The sequence below is a fragment of the Geotrypetes seraphini genome, chromosome 2 (genome assembly GCF_902459505.1).
Source record: "Geotrypetes seraphini chromosome 2, aGeoSer1.1, whole genome shotgun sequence".
NCBI lineage: Eukaryota > Metazoa > Chordata > Amphibia > Gymnophiona > Dermophiidae > Geotrypetes > Geotrypetes seraphini.
In genome coordinates, this window is record NC_047085.1 from 302,951,038 (window position 1) to 302,974,307 (window position 23,270).

Below are 23,270 nucleotides of genomic sequence, written 5' to 3' on the forward strand. Positions count from 1 at the left end.
TTCCCTGGACATGTCCTCTTTTTGGGGGCTCCGTCAAATGGCCGGGCAGCTTTTCTAATTCGCTGCTGTAGTCTGGATTTTGCCATTTGGGGGGATTGCAGCAGCAGCCTAAAAAAGAAATCAACCCAGCCGCAGTCGGCGTTATGCTCCAGAGCTCCTTCCCCTTCCGGCACCCTTCCCATCTGGCCCTTTCCCTTCCACCTGCACCCACACCCCTTTCCCCACGGCCCTTTTCGGCGACTTTGCAGCAGCGGTGATCAAGACAGGCTGCTGACATCAGGGCCTTCCCTCTGTGAGTCCCACCTATATGTTTCAACTTCCTGTTTCTGCACAGGCAGGACTCACAGAGGGAAGGCTCTGAAGTTGGCAGCTTGTCTTAATTGTTACCACTGCAGAGTTGCTGAAGAGGGCCGCGGGGAAAAGGGTTTGGGTGAAGGTGGAAGAGAGAGGGCCAGATGTAGGTCTCCTGGGTGAGGGGGGAAAAGAGAGAGAGGTAGGGAAGGAAAGGAAAGGAGGGAGGGTGGAAAGATGATGGCTACAGGGTGCGAGAACAAGGGAAGAGAGGAGACACTGAAAATGGAGACAAATAGTGATAAAGAGGAGAAAACAGGAATTATAAGGATAGGGATACAGAGGGAAATGCTGAAAGGTGGAGGGTAGATAGCAACACATAGGGAGCAATGCTGAAAGAGGGGTAAATGGGTTTACAGAGGGAGGCAAGTCTGAAAGAGGCTAGATGGGCAAATAGAAGGGGATAATATTGAAATGGAGGGTTAATGGGGATACAGATGGGGAAATGCTGAAAAGGGGGAGAGGAGATAGGGACACAGAGAAGGAGCAATGCTGAAAGGGGTAATGCTGAAAAGCGGGAGGTGAAATAGAGAAGCAAAGCTGAAAAAAAGGGGACGATATGGAAACTGAGAGGGCAGATTGGTGGACATGGGTGTGGGGGGAGGATAAGGACAGGGATACAATGAAGATTCTGGAAAAGAGGTGAGATGGGCATATAGGTGAGATAGACACACAGAAGGGTGATGCTGGAAAAGAGGTGAAATGGTGACACTGACAGACACAGAAGGGGTAGATTAAGGAGAGATGGAGGAGGCTCAGGCTGGATGGGATGGGAAGAAAGAAGACCAAGCAATATGGGAAGGGCACAGAAAGAGGACAGACATTGGAAAGAATGAGTGAAGAGATGATGAGGAAAGCAGAAACCCAGAGACAACCAAGATAGATAAAAGGTTTGTGTTGGGGTTGTTTGTTTGTTTGTTTTGCTTGAGGATAATAAAGTAGTAGTATAGCTGTGTTAATAAATGTTTATAATTAGAAAATGGAAATAGAGTGTTTTTATTAGACTAATTTTAGAACATTTTTTGACTAGTTTTAAGAGAGCAAAACCCCCTTCCTCAGGTCAGAAAAGGATCCCATAGCCAGGGCAGGATTAATTCTTCGAGGGCCCCTAGGCACACAAGTACACTGGGCCCCCTAGCCCTACCTTCGCCCCGCCTCGTGCCCTGCCCCCATTTATTTACCAGTTTTCTTGTTTATTTCTTTTATTATAAAATTCAAAACAAACAACAAAGATTACCATACCAGTGCCAGCGTACAGTTTTTCTTCTATGCAACCCCCAAAGATCTCTGCACAAATCCCCCTTCCCACCTACTTGCCCAGGACTTTAACTCTGAATCCTTTCCATACGTATATAAAAGTGTTCAAATGCATTGTAAAGCAGTAATACTATCCAAAACATAAGTCTATACTAATAACAAAGTTTGCAACTCCTCTCAACTGCCTCACTCTAAGTCGTCCAACTTTAACCCATACGTATGTATAAACAACCAAATCTGTAACTCCTTTGGTACGTTCCACTCCATGTATGTTAATTTGTAACAAAACAACAAGGCAAGCTGTCCACCAAAGAATCCAACATGGAACAAAAGAAGATCAGCAGACAATAATGAGATTCAAATCAGGTTTATTCAAGGTGCTCCCAGGAATCATGCCTGATGCATTCCACCAAACAACTACAAACCGAAGGAACGGTACAGTTTAGGGGGTGAAGAAACAGTGGTGCATATCCCCCAATACTGAAGAAAATATAAAGATAGCAGATGTAAATTTGAAAAAAGAAAAATAACAAATCATTTTACAAATTAACAAATAAAACAAAAAATGGAAAATAGGATAATATCATTTTATTGCACAAATACATTTTTAATTACCGTATTTTTCGCTCCATAAGACGCACCAGACCATAGGGGTAAAGACCTAGAACAATTACTTTCGCCCTCTACTTATGAGGTATTTAGGAAATGTCTAAAAACACACCTGTTCCTAAAACATCTTGACAACTGATCCACTTATCCCTTTCCTCTCAATAGCGACCTACTGTCCTTTTGATCACTTTTCTCCTCAACAATGAATTTCCTGTCTAATTACTTCTCTTTCCTCTTCCCCTCTTGAAGTCAGTCAATTTGTACCTTTGCTTAATCTTTTGTAAACCGCATAGAACTTCACGGTATTGCGGTATATAAGCTGTTATTATTATTATTATTATTATTATAGGACGCACCCTAGATTTAGAGTAGGAATACCAGAAAAAAACCCATTCTGAACCAAATTGTGTACTATTATATACCAGGCTCTGCACCCAACACCACACTCCTTGCCAGGCTCTGCACCCTGTCTCCCCTTCCCTGCCAGCTGTTCCTTTCATTTTTCATATACACACAATACACACAACAGATATAAATTATAAAAACTGACACATTTTGATCACTAAATTGAAAATAAAACCATTTTTCCTACCTTTATTGTCTGGTGATTTCATGAGTCTCCTTTCTTTCTTCCTTCCTTTCTTCACTCAGGCCCAACAATTGTCCCTTTATATTTCCTCCCTTCCATGTCCCAAGTTTGTGCCCCCTCCCACTCACTGCCTTCCAGCCTTTGTTCTTCGACCTACCTCCCTCCCATGTCCCGAGTTTGTGCCTCCTCACTGCCTTCCAGCCTTTGTCCTTCATCCTCCCTGCCGCGCCGGAAACTGCCTTCTTCCCTCCGTGCCACGCTGAAGTCTGCCTACCCTCCGCCGATTCCTCCTCCTCTGGCCCAGGCCGCCGTTGCTGCTGTGCGACAACTCAAGCAAGGGAAGGGCCAGTGTGCAACAATTGCACGTCGCCGGCCCACAAGCCTTCTCCCGAAGTCAGAACTGATGTTAGTTCTGACGTCAGGAGAAGGCTTGTGGGCCGTCAAAGTGCAATCACTGCACGCTGGCCCTTCCCTTCCTAGAGTTGCAGCACAGTGGCGGCCAGCAGGGAGCACCGGCGGTGAGCAGGGGGGTGATGAGCATCGGGGAGGCGGGCAGCAGTCAGCCCGCGTACCCCCAATGAGTGGGGCATTTTAAAAAGGTACAATGGAGTGGGTGGGGGTGTTTAAAAAAGTTACCTTCGCTTCATAAGACGCACCACAATTTCCACCCAATTGTGGGTGGAAAAAAAGTGCGTCTTATGATGCGAAAAATACAGTAAGTTTCAGAGGTTAAACCCTCTTTCCTTAGGTCAGTAAAGTATACTGCTGTTACAGTATCCTGTCCTGACCTGAGGAAGGAGAATTTGGCCTTTAAAAGTTAGTCAAAAATGTATTAAAATTAGTCCAATAAAATGATCACCGTATTTCCATTTATAAACATTATTGTACTTTTATATGCTAAAATCAATAAAAACTTTTGAACATATATAAACATTTTTCAACACAGCTACAATACTACTTTATCCTATAGCAAAAAAATTAAAAAATATTATTTTTTTTCTACCTTTGTCATCTTGATTTTCATATAGGCTCTCTATCAGCTGAAATATGTGTTTGGGTATTCCTATTTGCACTAGAATTCTCCATAGTTTATTGTAATCCAGTCAAAAGCTTTGCTATGCTCGATGAAGCAAAGGTATAAGGGGTTTGGGTATTCTTTGCTCTTCTCCAATATTCATCTAACATTGGACTAGGACTTGAGCACGAGTTGATGGCACCTAACAACCTTTGTCTCCCAGTTTCTGCTTTCCTCATCTTGTCATTTTCTTCCTTCCATCCACTGTCTGCCCCTTCCACAAACTGTCTGCCAACCCCCTTCCATCTTTCTATTTCTCCTCCTGCCTTCCCCCTGCTCCCTTGGTCTGGCATCCATCTTCTTCGCTCTGTTCCTCTCATGGTCTGGCATCTCTCTCCTTCCATCTCCCTCTCTCTTCTCATTTCTTCCACTCAGATCTGATATTTCTGTCTCCTTCCCCCTTCCCCCCATGCTCTGGCATCTCTCTCTTTTCTATTTTCTGCTTTTGTCTAAATTAAATAATCTTTTACTATTTAGTCCTGTTTCCCTCTTTTCACTGTATCTGCCCACAGATTGCCACCTGTTTCCTTCACCCCTCCACTATAACTCTCTTCTTCCCCCCATCCTGCATATGCCCTTTTTCTTTATCCCCTCCTTCCATCCAGTATGTGTTCACTTTCTCCACTTCCATTCAGCATCTGCTCTCCCCTCTCAACTAAGAACATAAGAATTGCCGCTGCTGGGTCAGACCAGTGGTACATCGTGCCCAGCAGTCCGCTCCCATGGCGGCCCCTAGGTCAAAGACCACTGCCCTGAGACTAGCCCTACCTGCATACGTTACGGTTCAGCAGGAACTTGTCTAACTTTGTCTTGAATCCCTGGAGGAATTTTTCTCTATAACAGCATCCGGAAGAGCGTTCCAGTTTTCCACCACTCTCTGAGTAAAGAAGAACTTCCTTATGATTGTATGGAATCTATCCCCTTTTAATTTTAGAGAGTGCCCTCTCATTCTCTCTACCTTGGAGAGGGTGAACAACCTGTCTTTATCTACTAAGTCTGTTCCCTTCAGTATCTTGAATGTTTCGATCATGTCCACTCTCAGTTTCCCCTTTTCAAGGGAGAAAAGGCACAGTTTCTCTAATCTCTCGCTGTACAGCAACTCCTCCAGTCCCTTAACCATTTTAGTCGCTCTTTTCTGGACCTTTTCGAGTATTACTGTGTTCTTCTTCATGTACGGTGACCAGTGCTGGACACTGTATTCCAGGTGAGGGCATACCATGGCCCGGTACAGCGGCATGATAACCTTCTCTGATCTGTTCGTGATCCCCTTCTTAATCATTCCTAGCATCCTATTCACCCTTTTCGCTGCCGCCGCACATTGTGCAGATGACTTCATTGACCTGTTGACCAGCACTCCCAAGTCTCTTTCCTGAGGGGACTCTCCAAGTAACGTCCCGGACATCCTGTATTCGTGTATAAGATTTTTGTTACCGACATGCATCACCTTACACTTATCTACATCCATCTGTCCTCTTCTCTCTCTCCCTTCTCCCCACTGCCATCATCTTTCTCTCTCTCTCTCCTGCTCTGAGCCTCCACCCCAGGCCCATCCCCCTCCCTTCCCCTCACCTTCGCGCGGGTCACCACTTACTCACATTATTCTTTGGAGGGTTTGAGGCCTGTAACCCTCCCCATCACCACCTTCTCCTGTTCCTCCGAGGGTTTCCAACCTCTGCTCCTCCACTTCTGCCCCTCAGCTCCTCGGAGTGCTTGCAGCCCGCACTCCTCTCCAGCTCCTTCTTCCCCACTGCGTCCAGGCCCTGCACCCCCTCTAAGGACTCCTCGGAGGAGTTGCAGTTTGTGGTACCCTTCACACCATCAGGTATTCCTCTTCCTCCTTCCCCACTAAACCCAACACCTGCAACAAACACCCTCCCCCCCAGAACTCCCTATTCATGCATCCCAGCTCCGCCCCTCCCATGGTGCTCACTTGCTGCAAAGGCTTCCGCTTCCATCCTATAGACACGGCGAAGAACGCTCATACAGCCAGCAGCTAGCAAGATCGGGCCCTCCTGGCATCGACAACAAGTTCAGCCACAGCACCTGCAAGCGGTGCTCAGCCCCAAATTTCCCTCTGATGCAAACTGCCCAGGCGTAAAAAGGAAGCTGTGTCAGAGGGGAAGCTTTGGGATGAGCACCGCTTGCAGGTGCCGTGGCTGAACTTGCTGTTGATGCTGGGGTGAGGGGGGTGTCGATCTTGCTGTCATGGGGGGGAGGCAATCTTCCTGTCATCGGGGGAGGCCCAATCTTGCTGTCATCGGGAGGGAAGTCCGATCTTCCTGTCATCGGGGGGGGGGGGGGGGGAGCCGATCTTCCTGTCATAGCCGTTTAAAAAAAAAAATTGGAAAGGTGACGGTGAGTGGGCCTCCCTCATAATTTCTGGCCCTAGGCACATGCCTACTGGGCTTATCCTTTAATCCGGCCCTGACCTTAGCAGCAGTATATGGTACTGACCTGAGAAAGGAGATTTTGGCCTCTGAAATCCAACTGAAAAATGGATCTGGCCTATAATATGGTATCTTATTTTCCATTTTTGTTTTATTTCTATGTGGTGATTGGTGTTTCAGTCTTTTCAAATTTACATCTTGCCTAGGTTCACAAGGAGCAGCTTTGCAGAATCTGGTTTCTTATGGGGAAGTTTTATTGTTGTCTATATATTCTATTTTTAGTTTGCAGTTACACTCTCACCCAGTATAGAATAAGCATCTGTGTTCTGTGTGTGTGAAAAAAGACATGCTTTTCTGTTGGAATTGACTGTGAAGGATTAATCTGTACTGATCTGGCTTGTTTAATTTTACAATGGGTGTATTGATGTTCTAGTGCTCATGGCAGTGGTTAAAATGCTGCCTTTTCCTAGGTGTGACTTGTGGATTATTACTTTAAAAAAAATGTTTCATATAGAGGAAAGGGTGTTAAAATGATTGGCCCTGGGTGTCAAATATGCTAGGTACGCCACTCTTGTTTGTAATTTGTGTTCTTCATGTGTTGCTGAGATCTCTGGGGCTGTTTGTTATACATGACCATATGCTGAATGTTTTTAAAAGGTTGGGAGGGAGAGATATTGAACCTGACTATGGTCAGGAAAGAGAGTTAATTTTCCTGGCTAGGCTTTGAAATAAAGCCCACAGAGCCTGCTGTTTTGGTGTTTGGTTAGTGTTTGCAATTGCCCCTGATGCTTCGGATCTGTTACAGCTGGAGGACTATTTAATGTTGTTTCCAAATGGTTATGAATTCAAGGGTTGGTCTACTCCACTCAGTATTTTATAGACTCACAACTAAAAGTCTGATATATCATGGGCGCAGCACAAGAAAGAATGGGGGCACCATGCAGGGCAAGTCCCACTGAGTGCAATTATATCTTGCTGCGACCCTGACTGCACACAGCAGGCAACTGCCTTGAGGAGGGGAGGGATAAGGGTCAGGTGTGGGGGCAAGGGGCCGGAGTCGTGTCCTTTTTTTAGGCTTCACAAATATAATAATAACTTTTTTATTTTTGTATCCCGCCATACCCGGAAGAGTTCTAGGCGGTTCACATCAATTAAACAAGGTTACAAGTGGTTTACATCAGTTGAGCGGGGTTACAAGCGGTTCAATAACAAATTGATCAAAGTTGCCAGGGGGGGGTGAGGGAAGGATGTGGAGGGGAGAGGGGATGTTAGATGGAAGGGGCGTTGGGATCCTGGTCTTGGAAGAGGCGGGTTTTGAGTAGTTTTCTAAAGCCGAGGTAGTTGGGGGCCTTGAGGGCCATTTGGGATAACCATGGGTTTAGCTTAGTGGCTTGGAAGGCGAGGGTTTTGTCGAGGAATTTTTTAGAGTGGCAAAGTTTGAGGGAGGGGTAGACGAATAGTTGGATTCTGCGGGAGTCCTTGATGCTGTGATTTAGGGCGAAGTGAGGGATGCTGTAGCTTGGGGATAAACCAAATACTGTTTTATAGCAGAAGCAGGCGAATTTGAATAGGACTCTGGATTCTAATGGCAGCCAATGGAGTTTGTGGTAGAAAGGGGTGATGTGTTCCCATTTTTTCAGGCCGAATATGAGGCGGACAGCAGTGTTCTGGATCATTTTGAGTCTCCTGATGGTTTTTTTTGTGGAGCTTAAGTAAATGATATTGCAGTAGTCTAATATGCTGAGGATGGAGGATTGTACTAGCAGGCGGAATGAAGTGTCGTCAAAGTATTTTTTTATGGTGCGGAGTTTCCAGAGCACCGAGATACTTTTCTGACGGTATTGTCCGTGTGTTTGTCGAGGGATAGATGTTTGTCTAGTGTGACGCCCAGTATTTTTAGGTTTTGTTCAAGGGGGAAAACGGATCCTTTTACTTGAATTGTGGTGTCTTTGATATTATCTTTGGGGGTTGCTAGGAAGAATTTAGTTTTATCCGGGTTTAGTTTTAGTCTGTATGATAACATCCAGTGTTCTATCTGATTGAGTATGCTTGAAAGGAAGGTAAGGAGCTCTGATGTAAAACTGGTTAGCGGGATGATTATAGTGATGTCATCTGCGTAGATAAAAAATTTGAGCTTGAGGTTTTGCAGAAGGTTTCCTAGGGAGGCGAGGTAGACGTTGAACAGGGTGGGAGACAGGGGGGAGCCCTGTGGCACGCCACAGGAGTTCTCCCAGCTATATGAGAAGGCGTCGTTTTTGAATACCCTGTATGATCTGTTCCGTAAGAACCCGTGGAACCAGTTAAGGACCTGGCCCGAGATGCCTATGTAGGAGAGGCAGTCAAGGAGAATGTTGTGGTCGACCAGATCAAATGCGCTGCTCAGGTCGAGTTGTACAATCAAGGCGCTGGAGCCTTGGCTGAAGAGTGTGTGAAGGTGGTCTAGGAGAGAGGCTATAATGGTTTCGGTGCTGTGGTTGGAGCGAAAGCCTGATTGATTGTCATTTAGGATATTGAATTTATCAAGGTATGTGGTAAGTTCAGCATTAACCAGCCCTTCTGCTATTTTGGTGAATTGTGGGATGCTTGCGATCGGTCTGTAGTTGGACGGGATATTGGGTGGTTCTTTTGTGTTTTTTATGATTGGGGTGATCGAGATGTGGCCTTGTTCTGCTGGGAAGCTTCCGGTAGATAGTAGGAGGTTAACCCATGCCAGCATATTTGCTTTGAAGTGGATTGGAGCCGTTTTCATAACGTTAGGGGGGCAGGTGTCTAGTCTACAGAAGGAGTTGGTATATTTGTTATAGAATTTGTTGAAGGATTGCCAATCGATAGTAGTGAATTGATCCCAGTTTAGGTCTGCTCTGGACTCCGGGTCTGGTTTGGAACTGTTGTTGTCTTGGAGGGTTGGAAAGTCCCCGTGGGGATTGGCAGGGGCAGTTATCGAAGATCTTAGTTTCAGTATTTTGGAGTTGAAGAAGTCGGCTAGGGAGTTGGCGGTTAGTGTGGGTTCCTCGTCCCGGTTGTCGGTAATTGTCTCGAGATTGTAAAGATCGTTGACCAGTTTGAAGAGGTTACTACTTCAAACTGGTCAACGATCTTTACAATCTCGAGACAATTACCGACAATATGGTAACCTTAACTACACAAGTACTGTGAGCTTTCACAAAAGATCGCAGTGGCCATTGCACTGTGGCAGCAATTAGGGCAGGACCCTACATGAACCATTAACGATATCAGGTAGGCTGGGGGAGGAGCTAACTAGATGCTTGAGAGGGTTTTGAATGGCTACAAGCTGAGGGAAGGGGGAAGGAAAAGGAGGGGGATTAGAGTACTACTACTACTATTTATTATTTCTATAATAAATAAGCTGAAAGGTGTACGCAGCACTGTACATTTTAATATACAATAGACCAGTGGCCCGGGGGCCACATGCAGCCCGCCAGGTGCTATTTTGAGGCCCTCAGCATGTTTATCATAATCACATAAGTAAAATATAACAGTTTCTTGATCATATGTCTCTTTAGCTATAAATTACAATATTATTATTAAGATTTAACCAAAAGGAAAGATTTATAACTATAAAGAGTTTTACCTCATGCAAAATTGTCATTTCTTTAATAAGACATTAACTATTTTTTCTGAGGTCCTCCAAGTACCTACAAATCCAAAATGTGGCACTGCAAAGGGTTTGAATTTGAGACCACTGCAATAGACAGTCCCTACTCAGAAGAGCTTACAATCTAATTTAGACAGGACATTTCAGGATTGCGGGAGGGGGGAGGTGGGTTTGGGGGGAAATATAAGGAGTTCAGTTTTAGCCATATTCTGTTTGAGATGGCGAGACATCCAAGCGGCAACGTCGGACAGGCAGGCTGAAATTCGGGCCTGAACTCCCGCAGAGATATCCAGCGTGGAGAGGTAGATCTGGGAGCATAGAGGTGATATTGAAAACCATGAGAGGAGATCAGCGTACCGAGAGGGTATATAGGGAAAAGAGGAGAGGGCCCAGGACAGAGCCTTGGGGTACGCCAATAGACAGCGGGATGGCGGCGGAGGAGGATCATACGCTGAAAGTATGATGAGAGAGATAGGAAGAAAACCAGGAGAGAGCCGAACCCCAGAATCCCAGCGAGGACAATGTGTCGAGAAGGAGGCGGTGATCAACAGTGTCAAAGGCAGCAGACAGATTGAGAATAATGAGGATAGAGTAGAGTCCATTGGATTTGGCCAGGAACAGGTCGTTAGAGGGGTGATAGAGGGCATTTTTAAAAAAAGTTATGCAGATCTCAGTCGATATTCAGCCAGGAACCATATAACTGTCTTTATGTGGGCTCCGACTGAATATTGACTGGGATGCACATAAGCCCTGAAAGCCAGCATGGGAAAATTAGCCCCAAATTTTCAATGCCAGGGCCTGGAAATGGCCCAGCACTGAATATCTGGGGCTAATTTAGCCAGCCACAGTTAGCGGCCACCAGCTGAATATCAGCCGGTATGTATTATTCTGTGTACTGTTTTGTACAACCCTAATGCAGGCAGTTTACTGAAACACAATCCATATCAGATACTTCAATGAAAATTGCTCCTTTCCATAAACCATCCATTTCTTGTGGACAGGTACAGATTTTTTGATTTGCTACTGTGAATGTATTGTTGATTCCCTCTGTTTGCTTTCCTGGCAAAAAATCTATAGGCATAAGGGGCAACTGGTTGTTTCTAAATAATGCCTTTTTTATTGGGCAATCTTAATACATTTAAGAATATAAGAACATAAAAGTTGTCATATTGGGACAGATCGAAGGTCCATCAAGCTGTTTCCAACAGTGGCCAATCCAGGTCACAAGTACCTGGCAAGATCCCAAGAAATAAAACAGATTTTATGCTGCTTATACTAGGAATAAGCTGTAGATTTCCCCAAGCCATCTTAATAATGACTTATGGACTTTTGTTTTAGGAAATTATCCAAACCTTTTTTTAAACCTTGCTAAACTAACTGCTTTCACCACATTCTCCAGCAACGAATTAGAGTACGTTTTGTTTTAAATCTACTACTTACATTTGTGAGTAGGTTTTGAAAGTCATGTACCTTTCATCAAGTCAATGTAAAAGCAGCTTCCTGCCACTTTTATCTCCTTAAAAATAAGTTCATGCTTTCCTTTGAAGACTGGTTGCCTCCAGATGCATAGAACTCAGCTTCTCCATGACAAAACTGCTCCCCCCCCCCCCCCCCCCCTCCGATTAGCTCAGGCAGCTGGGATCTGTCTTTGGTTACTCACCTCCGTCCACTGGCCACAAAAGAATCAAACTCAGCTGCCATTTTGCAGGACAGTGCCACATGGCTGTGCTCTGCCGAGCAGTTTGTGACAATCAGGTGCTGACCTAAAAAGAAATAAGTGGATGAAATACTTACTGCATCAGCCCAAGCAGGACTCAAAAGATTTGCACCCCCCTAGAGTAGAAGCTGAGTTCAATTGTTCTATTAGTCCTGGGCTCTTCTATTCTTCGTGCTTAGCTATAATGCGCGCCCTCGTAAATGTCTTTACATCCAGATCTTATTTAGGCAGCACAATGTGAAAAATGTACAAGGTGTGGGGGGGAGACCCAGGGTGAACTTAAGGGGCAAGCATTTCCTCTCAGTTCCCCGCCACTGATGAATCAAACCTTTGCCAGTAGGGATGCTGTGCTGGAGCTCCCCCCTCCCCTCCCAAACTACCCCATGGTGCATCAGCAGCAAGAAAGCTGGTAGGGTGCGCTAGCCTCTGGTATCGGCACTTCTGCGCATGTTCCGTGTATACTCATTTCAATGCATGAACTGAGCATGCATGGAAGTGTCAGTATGGGTGGCTGTAGCACTTTGCTGATTTCCTGCTGCTTAGGAAGAATAGGCGGCAGGTTGGATGGCAAATCTCTTTGGCAGGTGGGATTTGAGTATCCCCACCAGCAAGGCATCTGGTATTGTACATTTGGAGGAGACCAGAGTCCAATATGGGTTCCTGAGCTCCCCCCCTCCATGGCTATGCCCCTGGTAAAAGGACGGAAAATTTTTTATAAGACTTAGTATTTACTTGGAATGTGCCTTCTGTGAACCGTGAAGAACAGTTACATGGAATCAGTTATATGTGGAGCACAGTGATGTCAAGAGCTGCATTATGATGTCATTAGGGCAATGTTAACACTGTGTTCCTTGCCACAGGTTTATGAAACTACCACAGCATACACCAAAAGCTGAAATTTCACTGACCAATCAGAAAGCAAAATTTCTCATCGTTTTTCACAGTGTCAATTTACAGTACATACCTATTCTCTTCCTCAAGCTGTTGTCCTCCCCATCTGTGAAGATATAAGTCTGAGAAGAGAAAGCAAAAAAAAAAAAAAAAGCATCAAGCTAACATTCCTGATGAGACGTAGAGCCATGAACTCCATCATACCATTTAAGACAAGGATAGAAAAAGTCTCATGGTGGATGCCAGTGACTTCTTCTTTCCTCCACTATCTATCCACAGGAAGCAACCTCTCACACGTTTTGGAATAAAATCATGGAGATATTCCATGCCTGTCCTCTCCTCCCTGCCCCATCTGCAGTTATCCCTTCCTGGGTATCCGCAGATGGTAGTTCTGCCAGTAATGAGTACTGCTGCCAATTTTTCATCATTTGTGTTATCTTCCTTTGCTTTCATGGCCATTTCATGGATAATTAATCTTATTAAATCTGCCACTCTGGTAAAGGAACCCTGACAGTGAAAGCATCAAAAGAACAATAGACCTTGTCTTCCAAAAAAGCACATTCGGAGAAAGTGGAAAGAGGTTAACTGCAATCAAAACATCCTAAGGGGAGCAGGCCAACAGATGGAGAAGTACAGAGACAATTTTATGCCTAACAAGCTAGGTGGCAGTCACACGCATACCAACAGCACAGTCTTCACTGATTGTATCAGCTGCAGTAACTTGAACTTTCTCTCAGACTATTTTTTGCTGACCTACTTCTATCCATTTCTGGGGGTTAAAAACCTGCCAAAGTATATATCCCAGGGTACTGAAAGAACTCAAATATGAAATTGCTGATCTGTTGTAATCTATCGCTAAAATCATCTGTAGCACCAGAAGATTAAAGGGTGGCCAATGTTATGCCAATTTTTAAAAGAGTTCCAGGGGAGATCCAGGGAATTACAGCTTGATAAGCCTGACCTTAGTGCCGGGCAAAATAGTGGAAACAATTATAAAAACTAACACTGTGAAACATGTAGACAAACATGATTTAATGAGACAGAGTCAGCAAGCGTTCAGCCAAGGGAGATCTTGCATCACCAATTTCCTTGCCTTCTTTAAGGGTGTTAATAAACATGTGGATAAAGGCAAGCCAGTTGATGTAGTATATCTGGATTTCCAGAAAGCTTTTGACAAAGTTCCTCATGAGAAAATAAAACAGTCATGGGACAGGAGGCAATGTTCAACTGTGGATTAAGAACTGGTTATCGGACAAAAAACAAAGGGTAGGGTTAAATGGCCATTTTTCTCAATGAAGGAGGGTAACTAGTAGTGTGCTTCAGGGATCTGTACTAGGACCGGTGCTATTTAACTTATTTATAAATGATCTGGAAATTGGAACTTCGAATAAGGTGATTCAATTTGCAGATGACACTAAACTGTTCAAAGTTGTTAAAACGCATGCGAACTATGAAAACCCGCAGGAAGACCTTAGGAAATTGGAAGACTGGGCATCCAAATGGCAGATGAAATTTAAAGTGGACAAATTTGTGCACATTGGGAAGAATAATCCAAATCATAGTTACCAGATGCTAGGGTCCACCTTGAGGGTCAGAGTTCAAGAAAAAGATCTGGGTGTCATCATGGACAATACGCTGAAACCTTCTGCTCAATGTGCGGCAGCGGCCCCAAAAAAGCAAACAAGATGCTAGGATTAGAAAAGGGATGGTAAACAAGACTAAGAATGTTCTAATGCCTCTGCATCGCTCAGTGACGCAACTTTACCTTGAGCATTGTGTAGTAACAATGAAAAGGTTCAAAAATGTGACCAAGATGATAAAGGGGATGGAACTCCTCTTGTATGAGGAAAGGCTAAAGAGGTTAGGGCTCTTCAGCTTGGAAAAGAGACGGCTGAGGGGAGATAGGATTCAAGTCTATAAAATCTTGAGTGGTGTAGAACGGGTACATGTGGATCGATTTTTTACTGCATCAAGATTTACAAAGACTAGGGGATGTTAAATGAAGTTACAGAGTAATACTTTTAAAACCAATAGGAGGAAATATTTTTTCACTCATAGTTAAGCTCTGGAACGCATTGCCAGCAGATGTGATAAGAGCAGTTAATGTAGCTTGTTTTAAAAAAAGATTTGGACAAGTTCCTAGAGGAAAAGTCCATAGTCTGCTGTTGAGACAGACATAGGGGAAGCCTCTGCTTGCCCTGCAACAGTGGCATGGAATGCTGCTACTATTTGGGTTTTTGCCAGGTACTTGTGACTTGGATTTGCCTCCGCGAAGATGGAATACTGGGCTAAATGGATCATTGGTCTGATCCAGTACGGCTATTCTTATGTTCTTAAGACTCCCACATTCAGCAAGAAACTCGTACTTTCACAGATCATCTCCCACACTCCTGTGGGGAGTGAAGAACTCCTACTGAACAGCCTCTCCCTATATCGGCAACAGGCAGTGCGTTAATAAGATATCATCTCTTATTGTCGCTGGACCAGTCTTGCAAAAGGCAGAATGTTGATGCCGTGGCTGAGGTCTGTTGGAATGAAGCCTGCAGGTTGAGTGGACAGGTCTGAGGGTGTGGCTTGATAGAGTGGGGTGGAGCTGGGGGCACGGCTTATACTAAAGAGCAGCCCAGAGTTAGGGTGAATGAGGATGATTAAATTAACAACCATGAGAAATAGAGCATCTTTGTGGAACTCACTACCTAGTAACACTGGTAATATGACCAGTTATTATAGATTTTGCAAACTTTTTAAAACGTGTATCTTTCAGAATGCTTTTCAATGCTTTTTTTCTGTATTATGGTTTCCTGCTTAGTATTCTTGTGTAAATGGGTATAGGTTGACCATTTGTAAACAAATTAATGGCCAGTGCTTATAATTGACATAGCCAGCTAAGTTTGATAGACCTGATATTCAATGCCACTGGAAACAGCCTGTTATTGAATATTGCCGGTCAGCATCAGCCATGTGATCTCAATATTGACTCCAGTTATACTAACCAGCAAAACTGCCTATGAAAAACAGAGGTCTAAAATCCTTCAGCTGGCACAGAGCTGGACAGATGGCAAGCTCTTGTGTTCTATATCAGCTTTACATTACTGTGTGTTGGCAGGTCCAAGCAAAGAACTCTGGGATGTTATATTAAACAAATCTGACCTGGGAATTTCTTTTGTTAGACTGAATGATACTGGCCATTCAGTCTATCTAAAAACATTTCCAGGCTCAGATTTGTTTAATATAATGCCCCAGAGTCCTTTGCTTGCACTCTGGACATGCCAACAAAGTAATGTAATGCTGACATTCTACATTTTACATAAGATTGGTCCCTCTCCCTCTTTATGAGGCTTGCTTTCTCTACCCCTTTCTACTGTGGCTTTCTCCATGGTAAGGGGTGGGTTGTGCCACATTGCCCATCCCCCTCCCTTTCTTCTTCCTTCAGTGAGGTGTTAAGCAGCTTCTGGCGGCTGGTGGATTGTTCAAGGTTCGTGTTCTGTATTGCTTTTCTGACCCTTGTGGCTCCCATTTCTGTTCTAATCTTGTTTCCCGCTTGGGATGAGCTTTTGTGTGAGCTAAGTGTCCCTCTGTCCCACTCCCTAGTAAACTCCCAGCCCTCATCTTGACAATGACAGGACAAGAAAGAGGGAGGGGCTGGCAGAGGCAGGTCCCTTTAGCAGCTTGGCAACACGACAGATGTTCTGTTCCTGTAACCACAGTTTCCTTTCTCTGAAAAGTTCCCTTTTTTCTGTCTTTATTTATGAGACTTCAGAATGCCAACCATAATGTCCCCCATTTGCCTCCTCTTAAGCTCTTCTTTGTTGGACCTAACATTTTGAGTTAACAAAGCTTGTCAATGCTGCACAGAGTCAAATAAACAACGCTGTTCTGTGTGTAAAGGAGAAAGCGCAGATTAGCAAATGTGTGACTGGCTGCATGTGTCTCTTTCAGGATCACCACCTAGTTGTCTTCCTTTCTGTGTCACGGTGTTGGGGTTTGGTTTGGTTTTGCCATTTTCTCCAGTCTGACGCTGCAGGTTTATTCTCTGTTATGTGTCTACAGCAGTGGTTCCCAGCTGGGGTCACAAATTCCCCTTTTGGGGTTGCAACCACAGCTGCAAAAAATGTAAAAAAAGAAAAAACATCCCCCAAAACAAACTAACAAAATTACTCCTAGCATTGTTAGCCTAAACTGGCCCACGAGATACTATCATTTGGCCTCTGGAGGCTTGACAGGAGGCACAGCACCATTGTGATCCATCACTAAAATATGTCCTGGAATGGGTCACAGGAGGAAAGAAATAGGGCTGGGCTTGTAGGAATATTTCACTTTAAAATGAGATCATAGCCAAAAGAATTTGGAAAGGAGAGGTCTACAGACTTTTCCCTGGCTGTGGAGTTGGTACACCACAACCTTTTTGTGAAGTTCACAGAAGTGCCTTGTAAGGTGCCTCATTACTGTTGTCATGTTTGAGTGGCCAGTATATTACAAGATTGGCCCCTCCAATGCCCATATGGTCTTGTTCTGGGACTTGGACAAAAATTTTGGTCAAAAATGTGGTATAAAGATAGATGTACTGGCAGTCTGGACAAGCAATAGCCTGGACTTTCAGAGAGACAATTTATATATAGTGACAGGGAAGCTCCTGTCACTGGTTTAAAACCTGGTTTAAACCCTTCCACTCAAACAAATGTGCCTATTCCTAAGCCAAGGAAGCGGCCCATTAACTCTGTTCCCAGAACTAAGAGCAGACAGGCAGGGCATAACAGAGAAGGAATGGCAGAGGAGAACAGAATACCTGTTCCAAGTCACTATAATCCCTTTTATAAATCCTCTGTTAATTCTCTAACTAAACCTCTGGTCAGAGATGACCTTTACGGCAGCCACACGCAGCTTCAATACTCCAGCTGCTGTAAGAAGGTAATTTAGATTCGCAGCTACAGGGCAAGGAGGTTTGTCGGACCGGGCCTGTTGTCGGTCGGTCGGGGGAAAGCGCCACGAAGGTAAGGGGACCCCCCCCCCCAAGGCTGCACCTGGGGTGGACCTCCCTCCCCGCCCCCCCCCCCCTTGGTACGCCATTGCCTTTCCCTACCTGCCCTGCCGCAGCACACAGCCAACCAGAAGTCTTCCCGATGTCAGCACTGACGTCGGAGGAAGGGAAGGCTTTGCTTAAGCCCTCCCTCCGACGTCAGCGCTGACATTGTGGAACACTTCCGGTCGGCTGTGTGCTGCGACAGGTTAGGTAGGAAAAAGAAGATGAGCCTCGTGGCTCGAGTTTGCATCTAACCCCGCAGGATCCCCGCAACCCTAGGGGGCGTCCCCAGGGGATCCCCGTGACCCGAAGGGGGAACCCGCGGGATTCCTGTCGTTCCCGTTCCCGTGCAGCTCTCTAGTGTGAATGTGAGGTTTGGTTAGTAGCAGAAATTAAACCAGAATCCCTGTATGCCAGCCAAGCATAGTGAGTGGGGGATGAGTAATGCTAACTAACTTTAAAGGGAGAAGTAAAGCCCGGAGTGGATTCAGTGACCTGACATTGCACAGCCCTGATAGTGGGAACTTTGGGACTGGAATCTTAGACCATTAAAACAAAGGGTGGATGGTTCCCAGCCCCTGCCCTGAAATAAAGCGGGTGGTGGGGGTATTTAGAACTCAGGAGGTCCTGAACAAATCTTCAATGGAAATCAAGCACAAAAGTTAACATCCATGGAAGTGAGCCTTGATGATGTGTGCAGGCAGATAGAAAAACTAAAAACTGACAAATCGCTGGGTCCGGATGGAATCCATCCAAGGGTTAGAAACATAGAAACATAGAAAAAAGCGGCAGAAAAGGGCTATAGCCCACCAAGTCTGCCCATTCCAAGTATCCCCCCCCCCCTGAATTTACTCCCTTAAAGATCCCACAAGAGTATCCCATTTTTTCTTAAAATCCGTCACGCTGCTGGCCTTTATCACCTGGAGTGGGAGTCTGTTCCAATGATCTACCACTCTTTCGGTGAAGAAGTACTTCCTGGAGTCGCCATGAAACTTCCCTCCCCTGATTTTCCCATGAGCCAGGGGTCCCATGAGCCAGAAGATATCATCTTCCGACTCGATGCGTCCCGTGATGTATTTATACGTTTCAATCATATCTCCCCGTTCTCTTCTTTCCTCGAGTGAGTACAGTCGCAATTTCTTTAGTCTTTCTTCAAACGTGAGATCCTTGAGCCCCATGACCATCCTGGTGGCCGTTCGCTGAACCGACTCGATCCTCAGCACGTCCTTTCGGTAGGAAGGAACTAAAGGAGGAAATAGCGGAACTACTGCAGCAAATTTGCAACCTATCTCTGAAAACAGGTGTGATTCCGGAGGATTGGAAGATAGCCAACGTTACACCCATCTTTAAAAAGGGATCAAGAGGTGACCCGGGAAATTACAGACTGGTGAGTCTGACCTCGGTTCCGGGGAAAATGGCGGAAGCACTGATAAAAGAAAACTTCGATGAACATTTTGAAAGAAACGAACTTCTGATAACCAGCCAACATGATTTCTGCAGGGGGATATCGTGCCTGACTAACTTATTGCACTTCTTTGAAGGACAGATGGACAGAGGAGACCCCATAGACATCATATACCTAGATTTCCAGAAAGCCTTTGACAAGGTGCCTCATGAACGTCTACTCCGGAAACTGAGGAACCATGGGGTGGACGGAGACGTGCATAGATGGATCAGAAACTGGTTAGAGGGTAGGAAACAGAGGGTAGGGGTGAAGGGCCACTACTCAGACTGGAGAAAGGTCACGAGTGGTGTTCCGCAGGCTCGGTGCTCGGGCCGCTGCTTTTTAACATATTCATAAATGATCTAGAAACAGGGACGAAGTGTGAGATAATGAAATTTGCGGACGACACCAAACTATTTAGTGGAGCTCGGATAAAGGAGGACTGCGAAGAATTGCAAAGAGACTTGGACAAACTAGGGGAATGGGCAGAGAGATGGCAGATGAAATTCAATGTTGAGAAGTGTAAAGTATTGCATGTGGGAAGCAAAAAACCGAGGTATAATTATACGATGGGAGGGATGTTATTGACTGAGAGTACCCAAGAAAGGGACTTGGGGGTAATGGTGGACATGACAATGAAGCCGATGGCACAGTGCGCAGCTGCCGCTAAGAGAGCGAATAGAATGCTAGGTATAATCAAGAAGGGTATTACAACCAGAATGAAATAAGTTATCCTGCCGCTGTATCGGGCAATGGTACGTCCACATCTTGAGTACTGCGTCCAGTATTGGTCACCGTACCTTAAGAAGGATATGGTGATACTCGAGAGAGTTCAGAGGAGAGCAACACGACTGATTAAGGGGATGGAAAGCCTTTCATATGCTGAGAGATTGGAAAAACTGGGACCCTTTTCCCTGGAGAAGAGGAGACTTAGAGGGGCTATGATAGAGATTTACAAGATCATGAAGGGCATAGAGAGAGTAGAGAGGGACAGATTCTTCAAACTTTCAGAAAATAAAAAAACAAGAGGGCATTTGGAAAAGTTGAAAGGGGACAAATTCAAAACAAATGCTAGGAAGTTCTTCTTTACACAACGTGTGGTGGATACCTGGAATGCAATTCCAGAGGATGTTATAGGGCAGAGTACGGTACTAGGGTTTAAGAAAGGATTGGAAAAATTCCTGCTGGAAAAGGGGATAGAGGGGTATAGATAGAAATTTACTGCACAGGTCCTGGACCTGTTGGGCCGCCGCATGAGCGGACTGCTGGGCGCGATGGACCTCAGGTCTGACCCAGCAGAGGCATTTCTTATGTTCTTATGTAAGTGGGGAAAACTTCCTGAAGCAACCGAAGGTGTAATACAATAGTTGTTCCAAGTCCATGGATGGGACAGCTGAACTTTGATTTGGGAGTTCTTGAAATCCAAAGGCTGCCCAGAACTGTGAAAGCCTGGCAACAGCACTAGAGAAAGAGAAATCCTGTTTAAAAGGAAATAATTTTGGGTTTTTTCCCCTCCTGAAAGAAGCAGGGACTTGCTATAAAAGAGAACTTTTGTTTATGATAAATCTTTTCCAAGCCTTATCAGCCAGTGTGGCTGCCTTAGAACCAGTGTTTTTGAACTGGGGAATAAAACCTGGAACTGGCAATTCTTTGTAGAGTTTTTCTTTTCTACTGTGATTTCCCAGCGTGGCCCTCCAGGGAGCGCTCATACTTGCGCCTGGGGCGAGAGCCAGGTTGCCAGTGCTAGGCTTACCCCTGGCCCCGTCACTATAGATAGATAGATAGATAGATAGATATTTTTTTAATTATTATTATTTTAGATATAATTTTATATAGATATATATTAGATGTAATTTTTGAGAATGGACATTTTCCCAGTGCCGACTTTGGGCATCTTGCGCCATACGACCAAATTTGGCAGACGTTTGTTTTGATTATGCCCCTCTGTATGAAGAAATATTTTCTCCGTTTTCTTTTAAATATACTACTTAGTAGCTTCATCGCGTGCCCCCTAGTCCTAGTATTTTTGGAAAGAGTAAACAAGCGATTCACATCTACCCTTTTAACTCCCTTCAATATTTTATAGATCCCTGAGCCATCTCTTTTCCAAGCTGAAGAGATCTAGCTGCTTTTGCCTTTCCTTTTGTGGAAGTTGTCTCATCCCTTTTATCATTTTCAACGCCCGTCTCTATACCTTTTCTAATTCTGCTATGGGCTCCTTTTACGAAGGCGTGCTAGCATTTTTAGCGCACGCACAAAATTACCGCGCTCTAAACCGCACAGTATGCTTCTAGAATAATGCCAGCTCAATGCTCGAGTTAAGGTCTAGTGCACGCGGCAATTTAGCGCGCGCTATTCCGCGCATTAAGGCCCTAACGCACCTTTGTAAAAGGGGCCCTATATCTTTTTTTAAGATATGGCGACCAGAATTGCAGATGCCCGGTCTCCCAGTCTCACAAGATCCTCTTGCCATTTTTCACAATCCTCTTGTGATTTAAAAACTTTGAACAACTTTGTGTCATCAGCAAGTTTAATTTTCTCACTAGTAATTCCCATCTCTAGACAGACCCCCTAGGGAGCCCCACTATTTATGATTAAATTCTTTTTATTTTTTAACTATTGAAATGTGAAAAATTTTCTTGTACTGTGATCTGCTTCAAAATAATTCACTTCAGGGGAAAGAGCCTCAGAACCCCGTATGTTGCTGATATTTGATTGCCCTTGCCCTAAGATATATAGGGCAAACCTCCAGACCTTTCAGAGTTCGGGTAGGTGAGCACAGGAGTAGTCTAGCCTGTAATAGGCTAGATAACCATCGGTACAGCATTTTGTTAACGTTGGATGTGCTGTAATTGAGTTTCAATGTGTCATCATTGATCATGTGCCATCGGTGATCCGAGGGAGAGATCGTAAGTTAGCTTTATTACGTAAAGGACAAGAATGGATATTCCGTTTAAAGTCAGAAGAACCGAATGATCTAAACTTAAAGATTGGGTGGCATTTTTTTTTTTTTTTTTTTAAATAACATCTTGAACAGTATATTTACCAAACAATGGGGGGACCTGTACTGTTGCTGAATTTTTGATATTTGAACTTTTTGACATCAGCACTTGCTAGGAATGGATCCCGAGTAAGATATGTTAACTAGGGTTTTCCATGGGACAGACAATCATTTTGGAACCATCTGTTGTTTTTTCAATTTTGCCTGACATGCATTAGCGCTCCTCTATTAAAACACAAGAAGAGATCGCTACAATAATTTGAAGAGATCGCTATGTGAATCTTGTTGAGTTAGCCGCCAGCTGATTTCACGTTCACAGCTGTACAAAATGTACTTCCTGATGTCAGACGCTATAAGTTGTATGAATTCAAGCCAGACGCCATCTTTGCCTCAGTGAGCGAGTGAAAATATCGCCGAGTGTAAATGTTTAAAATGTTGATGAATGAATTTTACTGGCTGTTCTTTATAGTCGTTATTATCTTTGATTTTATTTTGTGCTTTCTCTAAGGAAGAAGTCCATTGCCCTGACGCAACTGTAATAGCGAAATGCCTGCTAGCTTCCATGGCACAAACAGATAATAAACTGAACCCGATCCAGATAAGTTGTTTTTTCTTTGAATGATTCAGTCAGCTATTATGAAAGTTTGAACAGCTGACACAAAGAATAATTGATTTTTATTATAAATAATTGGATTGGGAAAGGAAGTTTTTGAGCCAGTGAGGTTTCTACCGTAGTCTCTCAAGACTACGACGGGAGCTCAAGGCAGCCATTTCCTATGAGCGATCTGCACGGGGCAGGAACGTAGGAAGATCGCTCCTACCCCAAAAGCCAACTAGACCACCAGGTAAGGTTCTGGGGCTGCAAGAGGGCTTAAGTGCTAATGCACCTCACGTGAGAAAAAGAGGCTCACTGCAAAACACAGGCTGTAGCAATCGCTATGTGGGCAGTGTGGCCACACAGGGTGCAAGATTGGAGGGGCTCTAAAAATGTGTCCATTACTTTCCCTGTGTGGCTGCAATGCAGGGAAGCAGGGGGTAGGTCAGAACCAGCCTGAATATTATTCACCTTTTTTTTAATATTCGCGGGCCGGCTCTGCCCCTAACCCCCGTGAATATGGAGGGAGAAGTGTAGCCAAAAAAGTGTGGGCACCCCTGGTGTAGCTGATTTTAAGAAAGGTTTGGACAATTTCCTGGAAGAAAATTCCATAGCCTGTTATTGAGAAAGACATGGGAGAAGCCACTGCTTGCCCTGGAATGGTAGCATGGAATGTTGTTACTCCTTGGGTTTTGGCCAGGTACTAGGGACCTGGATT

General features: G+C 44.6%; 1 protein-coding gene across 1 annotated transcript in view; it reads right to left on the reverse strand.

The window, feature by feature from the left end:
• MFNG (MFNG O-fucosylpeptide 3-beta-N-acetylglucosaminyltransferase) overlaps positions 1-23,270 on the reverse strand; it is a 104,596-nt gene that overhangs the window by 46,865 nt on the left and 34,461 nt on the right. Inside the window, exons 2-3 of the mRNA XM_033929901.1 lie at positions 12,566-12,614; positions 11,545-11,647 (exon numbers count right to left, since the gene is read on the reverse strand). Coding sequence (XP_033785792.1) covers positions 11,545-11,647; positions 12,566-12,614 — 152 coding nt within the window. The remainder of the gene's footprint in view (positions 1-11,544; positions 11,648-12,565; positions 12,615-23,270) is intronic.